This window comes from Capsicum annuum, chromosome 1, assembly GCF_002878395.1.
Source record: "Capsicum annuum cultivar UCD-10X-F1 chromosome 1, UCD10Xv1.1, whole genome shotgun sequence".
NCBI lineage: Eukaryota > Viridiplantae > Streptophyta > Magnoliopsida > Solanales > Solanaceae > Capsicum > Capsicum annuum.
This window is the reverse complement of record NC_061111.1, coordinates 43,660,179-43,670,260: the sequence shown is the minus strand read 5'-3', so window position 1 is coordinate 43,670,260 and position 10,082 is coordinate 43,660,179. Positions and strand designations below refer to the sequence as shown.

The window sequence follows — 10,082 nt, the reverse complement described above, 5'->3', positions numbered from 1 at the left end:
AAAATTAATATTATTTAATTAAAAAAGAAATAAACATTTATAGCATGTCTGTTTCAGCTGTTTCAAAAGTGATTTTACTATATCACCCCTAATTAATTATTATAAGCCATTTATATATTAGAAAATTAATAATATTTAATCAAAAAATAGACATTAATGAGTCATAATTTCACTAAATATCACTCCTAATCAATTATTATGAGTCATTTAAATATTAAAAAATTAATAATATTTAATACAAAAATAAAATAGACATAAAATATAAATTAACTCTTGGTATTTTAAATTAAGTCAACATCTTATATTAGACTCACTTAATTTTTTTTCACAAATATTTTTTATAGTAATTTTGCTATATCACTTTAATTAGTCGTTGTAAGTCATTGTTTACTTCGCAGCTTCAATCGTAATTTTATTATATTACTTATAATTAATTACTATAATTATCTTAGCATTGCGTCACTTAAATTGACATTTGTGATTTATTACCTCACTTATAAAAGATGATAAGCACATCGCAAATCGACGTGTTTATTTGTGTTGCCTACTTATTAAATATTGACTTATTAAATATTTCCTTTTATATTTATTTATTTTACTTTCCATTTTAATCTATTATATATTTGAAAATTACGAAAAGTATTATAAATCATAATAATTAACAACTTAAAATAATTAAAAAGACATAATTTTTTTTGACTCTCTAAATTTTATTAGTGTCACATAATTTGAGACATAAAAAAAGTAATACAAATCACAATAATTAATAATTTAAAATACTCATAGCCAAACATTTTTTTATAATAGATCTCAATTTTATCATTAACTATCAAAATAACTATCCACACAATATATCATACTTTGTTATTATGTGAAAAAAACTATCTAATAAAATTTCACCCCTCAGCAGTAATTCAAATAGTTATTGTATAAAAAATTTTCCTAAAAAATTATGTTTTAAGTCAAATGTATATTTATATTTGCTTGTTTATCAGTGTCGAATTTTGATGCTCAAAAATGTCTATATTTTTAGTCCTTTCTCTTCTTTAGCTAGTCCGTGGTTTCTCTTTCTCTTCGTTTCTCCTCTCCTCTTCAGTCTCTCCTGCCGCTGCTGCTTCCGTCGACGAAGACACTGCCCCGCCTTCGTCGTTGCTCTCTCCGACGACGTTGCTCCGAAGAAGGTTAGCTTCGCTCTTATTTTTTATATTTTTTTGGTTGTAATTTTGTTTTGAATTCTTTTTCAATCATTTATAATTTATTTAGGTTTAGTCTTTCATTGAAAAAGAGTTAGAAGTCTTAAGTAAATGTGTATATATCTAGTCATTAATAATAGTAGAACTCCATTTGAGTTTCTTAAATTTTGAAATTTTCTGCTGATTTTGTGAACTAGGTTTTGAATCTTTATTGTTAAAGACTGAAACTTTAGGTGATTTTGGAACTGGATTTCGAATCTTGTTTGTGAAAGGTTAAAACTTTGTAGCCGTTTTTCATGAAAATTATTTCCTTTTTTTCCAAAAAATTATTTCACTTTTGTGAAGAAAGTGAAAATTAGATGCGTTTGGCCATGAAAATTCCAAATACAATTTCAGAATTGTATTTGGAAAAGATGATTTTGGAATTGGGTTTTCGAATCTTGTTTGTGAAAGGTTAAAACTTTGTAGCCTTTTGGCCATGAAAATTATTTCGTTTTTTTCCGAAAAGTAGTGAAAAAAATGAAAATAAGATGCGTTTGGCCATGAAAATTCCAAATACAATTTCAGAATTGTATTTGGAAAATTGAAATTTTCACTTTTTTACTCATACTTTTCGCACAAAATTTCAAAAACAACTTTAATTTATATTCATAGCTAACTCCAATTCCAACTCCAACTTCAACTCCAACTCCAACTCCGGAAAATTATGATTTTCATGGCCAAATGGTGCCTTTTGATGATTTTGGGATTCTGAGAGTCGAAAATAGGGAATTTGTTGCAGGAAGAGGAGGTGAAGATGAGGAATAGTAGGGGAGAGAAGGAAGACTTAGAGAGTAAATTACATGTGTCAGTAACAAGAGATTCATTAGTTAAGACTTTTAAGGGTGTTGTCAACTTTGATTGTATTTGTAGTTGGAGTAGTTATTGGATTGACCTCAAGTTCACATATTTATAAGTATTTTACCTTTCAAGCTGAACAGAGTATTGCAAATAATGCATTAACAGATACAGTGAGTAGGGAGATTAGTAGAAATTGTACTGTTTGTGAGAAGGAATACTGTTTAAGCATGGAAAGTAATATTGACAGATACAAATATAACACCTCAAAAGCGTGCGGGTACAGGAAATATCTTACGTGGGTTCACGAGCCACTAAAGGTATGCCTGGCATCCTTGACACACAGTATTTCAATGTATATTCATAGTTCTCTCAACTTCACTAAATTCTGAAATTAAAATTGTGTGAGAAAAGAATCATAAAGCACTTGACAGTTGACACAATTGGCAATAAGGGAAAGAACGATAATGGTAAAATCTGATTCAGATTTCTCCATCAGATAATACCCACCAAATGCCCATTTTAAGAAGAGAACACATAAAGAGAATGAGATTACATGTTAGGAACCTTTTTGATAACCGAAGAACCAATAGAAACCTACTAGAACTACCGGATGCAAAATGTGAATGGAGCTTAACATGGCAACTCGTGTGCAGCTTCTTCATCAAGCGAAAGGGATCTACTTGTGGCTATAGCATGATAAAAACTTGTTCTTTGATTTTGGAAAGGAAGGGGAACCACAACAATGTACTGTTGAAACTCATGTACTAATGGTTTAGGAAAAAAATATAAGAGTGGTTGAAAAGTAGTGTTCAACTGAAGGAAGAATAGGTTGCACATAATATATATTAGCAGTACTAATTACTCAAAAAGAACAGGAATCGTTGTCTCTTTAACAATCAAGACTGATTCACAAAAAGGGAAATCTGCAACATTTTTTATCTCTAGTGTAAAATATGAATAAGTGAATCTCTCATATAGTATCTTGGCCAAAATAAAGTGATTCTCTCATATAGTGATCAGAGAACTACCAGGAAGAAAAGAAAATTATGTAGATCACAAAAATATTCACATGATAGTATCTGCTAACGGATCAAGATTCTTAGTTTTTATCTTCCCTATATCTTCGCCCCTCAGCACCACTCCAAATTTCCCCAAATATTCTTCCTACACATGCAGATATACGCTTCTTCTTATCCTTTGTTTAATCCCAACTAACCCTTCGTGAAAGAAGAGTCTGGCAACGACCCCCCACCTCCACCTTACACTAGACCAATTTCTCAACAAGTTACACTCTATGGGCAAGATTTAACACTACCACATTGTGTCTTGATTTATGAGATGTTTTATGAATCAAGGACTTTCAAGCAACAAGTTATGTCTCATGGGTAAGAGTTGACACTACCACATTATGTCTTAATTTGTGAGATATTCTATAACTCTTGCCTTAGAGGCACAAATTAGTCCAAGGACTTTCAAACAATAAGTTACGTCCAATGGGCAAGAGTTGACTCTACCACATCTTGTCTTGATTTATGAGATATTCTATGACTCCTGTCTTAGAGGCAAGACTTAGCTGACAAGTTACGTCTCATGGACAAGAGTTGACACTATCATATTGTCTTGATTTATGTGATGCTTAGTCTTGTCTCTAGGACAAGACTTAGCCCAAGAACCTCCTAAAAGAACAAGTTACGCCCAATGGACAAGTGTTGACACCACCATATTGTTTCTTGATTATGAGATATTCTATAACTCTTGCCTTAAAGCAAGACTTAACTCAAGGATTTTCAAACAAGAAGTTATGTTTCACAAGCAAGACTTGACACTACCATATTGTGCCTTGATTTATGAGTTGCTCTATAATATTTTCCATAGGGGCAAGACTTATCCCAAAGAACTTCCTATAAGTCATGCTCTTAAATTTGCTTTGATGTCAAGAAAAGAGGATTCCTTTGCGGATTATCCAACTTTTTATTTATTAGCAAAATATGATAAAAGTTGAGAAAAAGGATAAAGAGAACAAACAAAATAAAGAAATAAAAAATAGAGATTGAGAAAAAAAAAGAGACGAAAAAAAATAAAGGCTAAGAAGAAAGTGAAGAATTAAAAAAAATTGAGAAAAACAAAAATGAGAGGAAAAAAATAAAAATAAAGTTTGAGAAAAATGAGGGGAAGAAAATGAGAAATGATAAAAAACCAAAAATAAAAAAAATAAAGGTTGAGACAAATGAGTTAAAAAAAGAAATAAAAAGAAATGAAGAAATAGATAATGTTTGAGAAAAAAGAAAAAAGAGAAAAAATAAATATCGAGACAAATGAATTAAAACATGAAAATAAAAATAAAGAAAAAATAAAAAAAGTGAAAGTAGAAAAAATAAAATAGAAGTTGAGAGGCAAATGAGTATGAAAGTTTGAAATATTTGAGGTGTAGAGGAAAAAAAATGTACTTGTACTATACTTAAAAAGGAATGAAGGATCTAAAGCCACCCACTATGGGTTATACCATGTAATTTCCTAGTTAAAAAGTATGTCATTCAAATTGTTTCCTGTTACCAGCCAGTAAGTTCGAACCATGCCCAAAAACGCTTGTGGCTGAGTGGTCAAAGTTCCAACAAAAACCAAATACAAATCCAAAATTGCATCCAGTTTAGGTCCGCCAATTTTTAATGAGCCACTGCTTCTTCTTCCGGCTAATTGGTAGAATGAGCACCAACACCATCCACCACTGGCTGCCAACTCGTTTTCTCTTAACGAAATCGATTAGCAGGTTTCTCTCTTTCCCTCTGTCCCTTGGTGCAGAATCCCTAATCCCTTCTTTTAACTGTTGTCAACATTGCAATAGTTTAATGATGCTTATATGAATTTTTTTTCCTCCTTTCTCTTTTAATAATTTGGTGTTCGAGTCGGCTTGCACACACCGTGGAATTCTCGACTAATTCGACAGAATACTTGCCACCTTCCACCAACAATAGGTATCAACAACAACAACAACAAACCCAGTGTATTTCCACATAGTGGGGTCTGGGGAGGGTAAGATGTACGCAGTCCATACCACTACCTCTGAAGAAGTAGCAAGGCTGTTTCCGATAGACCCCCAGCTCAAGACACTAGATAATAACCAAATCCATAATAAAGCTCGGAACAAGATGAGAAGACATAAATACGCCACCCACAATGAATAATAAACGAATAATAGTAAACAAATTCGTAATAAAGCATGCAACAAGGTGGCATAACAAGAATAATACACCCACTAAGTAAAGCCCTACCCCAATGACCCCAAACTGGCACTAGCCTTCTATCTTAATTCGCGTCCTCCAAATCTTCCTATCTAGGGTCATATCCTCAGTGAGCTGTAATTGCTCTATATCCCGCCTAATTACCTCTCTCCAATATTTCTTCGGCCTACCCCTACCCCGCCTGAAGCCATCCAACGCAAGCCTTTCACACCTACGAACTGGGGCGTTTGTGCCCCTCCTCATCACATGCCCGAACCATCTCAATCGAACTTATCGCATCTTGTCCTTCACCGAAGCCACTCCAACTTTTTCCCGAATGGTCTCATTCCGAACTCTATCACCCTTAGTAAGCCCACACATCCCACGCAACATCCGCGTTTCTGCCACCTTTAATTTTTGAATGTGAGAGTTTTTGACTGGTCAGCACTCCGCTCCATACAACATTGCCGGACGGATTGCTACCCTATAGAATTTGCCTTTAAGCTTGGGCTGCACTTTTTTATCACACAATACCCCGAGGCGAGCTTCCACTTCATCCATCCCGCTCCAATACGGTGGGAGACATTCTCGTCAATCTCACCGTTCCCCTGAATCAAGGACTCGAGATACTTGAAACTATCCCTCTTACACACCTCATGGGAATCCAACCTTACTACCACCTCGTTCTCCTGCCTTATGTCATTAAACTTGCATTCAAATACTCTGTCTTGCTCCTACTCAACCTGAACCCCTTAGACTTAAGGGTTTGTCTCCACACCTCTAGTTTATCATTCATCCCCCCTCCCCATGTCTCATCAATCAAAACTACATTATCTGCAAAAAACATACACCAAGGTACCTCTCCTTGAATATGCAGGGTCAACACATCCATCACCAAAGCAAACAAAAATGGGCTAAGAGTAGATCCCTAATGCAACCCTGTCAAGACAGGGAAATGCTCTGAATCTCCTCCCGCCGTCCTAACATGAGTCTTAGCTCCATCGTACATGTCCTGATTGCTCCGATATACGCCACCGGGACATCACTCACCTCCAAGCATCTCCAAAGAACCTCCCCAGGGACTTTATCGTACACCTTCTCCAAGTCGATAAACACCATGTGCAGGTCCTTCTTCCTTTCCCTATATTGTTCCACCAGTGCACTAGGTGAATTGCCTCCGTCGTCGAGTGCCCAGGCATAAATCCAAACTGGTTCTCCGAGATAGTCACTAACCTTCTCAACCTAAACTCGACCACTCTCTCCCAAATCTTCATAGTGTGGCTCAATAACTTAATACCCCTGTAGTTGTTGCAACTCTGAATGTCACCCTTGTTCTTATATAGAGGGATCATAGTACTCCATCTCCAAGCCTTGGGCATTTACCAACAATAGGTATCAGTGTAAGAAATCACCTAGTATTTTTGTCGATTTAAACCTGAAACCTCACGATTCTTACCCAATTCATTGACTACTAAGCCACACACTTAGGTGCATATATCCATGTTTTCCTATGAATTATCAGTGATTGGGGAATTCCAGTGTTTTTTTTATTGAGCTTACCTATGAAGTTTGAAGTATTGAATTTTAATGGTTGTTTGGAGTTGCCTAATGACAGGAGGGATGAAAAGAAAGACAATAAGCAATGATCAACTAGTATGACCCTAGGCGTTGAACTGCAATCAAGGAAAGACACATTAAGCGAATTCTTTGCATCTGCTAAGCTTTGGTGAACTGAGTTAGTGTGTAGGTGTACTTGTAAGAGGTACCATGTACACAGAAGGTGCGTGCAAGCTGGTACAGGAACCGCCAATTTAATAAAGAAAATATTAAAGATAGGACTAGGTTTTATGTGAGAAAGCAATTTATTATTATTTATTTTTTTGATAATTTATGTGTTCTTATTCGAACTTGACAAATGCTGCACTGGCTGTTTTGGGCGAACTGATTATAGCTTTCTGACTGTATAGCCCTTTTAGCTTGCAAATTTGGAAGAAATAGTCTTCTCTCTATGTAATTCATTTGAGTGAGATGTGAAAACCGCAGCTTTGTTATGTGAATTCAGACAATCTTCCTTAAAATCAGGAACTAATTGAGAAGCAGGGGGGTATATTAGATAATACAGGGGTTTTCAGACCTACTAAAGGTGCTCTGGTTTGCCCTCTAGCAGGAACAGATTTACCAAGGACAAAATATTCTGCCTCCACCCATGTTTTGAAGGCTGAACTAGGCGAACTTGTGGTTCAATTTGTCTAAAGTTTTTCAAGATCAAATTCAGCAATTATTTGTGCTGGAATGAATATATTAGATGAGCTGTTGAACGAGTTATGCTGGATCAATAATTCCATTGGGTTATGTTTGTGAGGAGGTAGTTTTCCTCAGCTTCAAGGAAATGGAATTGCTCACTGTTGAGAAATTGGTCTAGTGTAAGGTGGAGGTGGGGGGTCGTTGCTAGACTCTTCTTTCATGAAGGGTTAGTTGGGATTAAACAAGGGATAGGAAGAAGGGCATATCTGCACTATGCAGGAAGAATATTTGGGGAGATTTGGAGTGGTGCTGAGGGGCGAAGATATTGGGAAGATAAGAACTAAGAATCTTGACTGGTTAGCAGGTACTATCATGTGAATATTTTTGTGATCTACATAATTTTCTTTTCTTCCTGGTAGTTCTCTGATCACTATATGAGAGAATCACTTTTTTTTTGCCTAGTTACTATACCAGAGATTCACTTATTCATATTTTACACTATAGACGAAAATGTTGCAGATCTCTCTTTTTTGTGAATCAGTCTTGATTTTTAAGGAGACAATGATTCCTGTTCTTTTTGAGTAATTAGAACTGCTAATATATATTATGTGCAACCTATTCTTCCTTTAGTTGAACACTACTTTTCAACCACTCATATATTTTTTCCTAAACCATTTGTACGTGAGTTTCAACAGTATATTGCTGTGGTTCCCCATCCTTTCCAAAATCAAAGAACAAGTCTTTATCATGCTATACCCACAAGTAAATCCCTTTCGCTTGATGAAGATGCTGCACACGAGTTGCCATGTTAACTCCATTCACATTTTGCATCTGGTAGTTCCAGTAGGTTTCTATTGGTTCTTTGGTTATCAAAAAGGTTCCTAACATGTAATCTCATTCTCTTTATGTGTTCTCTTCTTAAAATGGGCGTTTGGTGGGTATTATCTGATGGAAAAATCTGAATCAGATTTTACCATTATCGTTCTTTCCCTTGTTGCCTATTGTGTCAAGTGCTTTATGATTCTTTTCTCATACAATTTTAATTTCTGAATTTAGTGAAGTTGAGAGAACTATGAATATACATTGGAATACTGCGTGACAAGGATGCCAGGCATACCTTTAGTGGCTCGTGAAACCACGTAAGATATTTCCTGAGCTCACATTTGAGGTGTTATATTTGTATTTGTCAATAATCACATTGTAAAATACTCAAACGCATTTACAGAAGCATGGATATTGATTGTTATATTATAATTTATGTATCAGGAATTACACTTGCTACTGCAGTTACTCTACAGGTACGGATTCAATGTGCAGGCAAGGTTCTGCTACGCATTTGTCTGCAGAGGAGGAGGTTGCTGCTGAAGAAAGCCTTTCAAGTTATTGCAAACCTGTTGAACTCTACAACATTCTCCAACGCCGTGCTGTTAGAAATGTAATGAACTTACGCGAGGAGACCACGTTTTGCCTATTTAGTGTCAAGGCTAGCGATTTTGGTGTCAATTTCCTAGTTGATGTTGATGGTCTTACAAATATTGTTGATTTAATTGGTTTTGTTTATCTGCATCAAACAGTCGTTTCAAATGTCAATTGAAGTTTTTGCAGTAAAATACTCAAGACTATTATCGTTCTTCTCAGCCATGATGTTCTAAATAAATTCATCTTATGTCAGTTCCAAGTATTTTCTGGAAATCATACTCAAGATTATTATCTCTCTCACCCATGCTTTTGAGCTGATGCTTTTAAGTTCGGACTTTGATTTTTGTTTGTTACCAATTGTTATGAGTGTTAGTTTTATTGTTCTCATCACTTTTATGACATGCTAATTATACATTCATCATCCACATTTTGTATAAGATGTTTCTAAAGAATGAAAAATATCATGCAGCCTTCCTTCCTTCAAAGATGTTTACAGTATAAAATTCAAGCAAAGCGCAAAAGGAGGTATATTTTGATTGTGATTGCTTTCACTCTCAGTTTTTCCATCAAGCAAGGTTATGGCTCATATACTCTATACTAGATGCTCTGAGGTACTTTGATTGTCATGTGATATTGTCTATGTTGCTTTGTAGTGAAATCTAAATTTATGTTCATTATTTATTCTATTGGGAATGTTTGTCCGAATATATCTTAATTATAGTTGCTGTTTAGTTTGACAAGAGTGAGTTGCTCGGATGGTAATCACATCTCACTCCAACCCCGAGGTTGTGAGTTCGAGTCACCAAAGGAGCAAAAAGGGTGGGAGCTCCTAAGGAGGGGTAAAAAAATAAAAATAAAATTATAGTTGCTGTTTTAGTCTTTTTTTTTTTAAATATATATTTTTATAAGTGGCTGTTCAGTCTATTATTGTATTAAATTTAATGAATTTGTATAGATAGTCGAGAAATAATTCAGTGATCTAAATCAAACCAGTTACTAGTTGATAAGATATGTCTTCACAGTACGATTCAATGTTTAAACTTTGTGGTACTACAGTTCGACTCGTTGGTAAACATTTTTCCTTCTAAAATTTGTTAATTAGTACTTACACATTCAAGACTTGTACAGTAGCTTGTATGATATGGTTGCTTCACCTTATAGCTGCAAA

General features: G+C 34.9%; 1 protein-coding gene across 6 annotated transcripts in view; it reads left to right on the top strand.

Annotated features, from left to right (window-relative positions):
* Nucleotides 1-1,041: 1,041 nt before the first annotated feature.
* Nucleotides 1,042-10,082, top strand: part of LOC107874959 (polycomb group protein EMBRYONIC FLOWER 2) — a 60,773-nt gene continuing 51,732 nt past the window's right edge. The window contains exons 1-5 of one of the 6 annotated variants that reach the window (XM_016721651.2): nucleotides 1,042-1,181; nucleotides 2,281-2,350; nucleotides 8,552-8,634; nucleotides 8,762-8,930; nucleotides 9,384-9,439. In XM_016721651.2, coding sequence (XP_016577137.1) covers nucleotides 8,600-8,634; nucleotides 8,762-8,930; nucleotides 9,384-9,439 — 260 coding nt within the window. In that variant the 5' untranslated portion in view covers nucleotides 1,042-1,181; nucleotides 2,281-2,350; nucleotides 8,552-8,599. Of the gene's footprint in view, nucleotides 1,182-2,280; nucleotides 2,351-7,418; nucleotides 7,860-8,551; nucleotides 8,635-8,761; nucleotides 8,931-9,383; nucleotides 9,440-10,082 lie in introns of all 6 variants that reach the window. The other 5 variants (XM_047396322.1, XM_016721655.2, XM_047396326.1 and 2 more) reach the window with 5 other exon arrangements.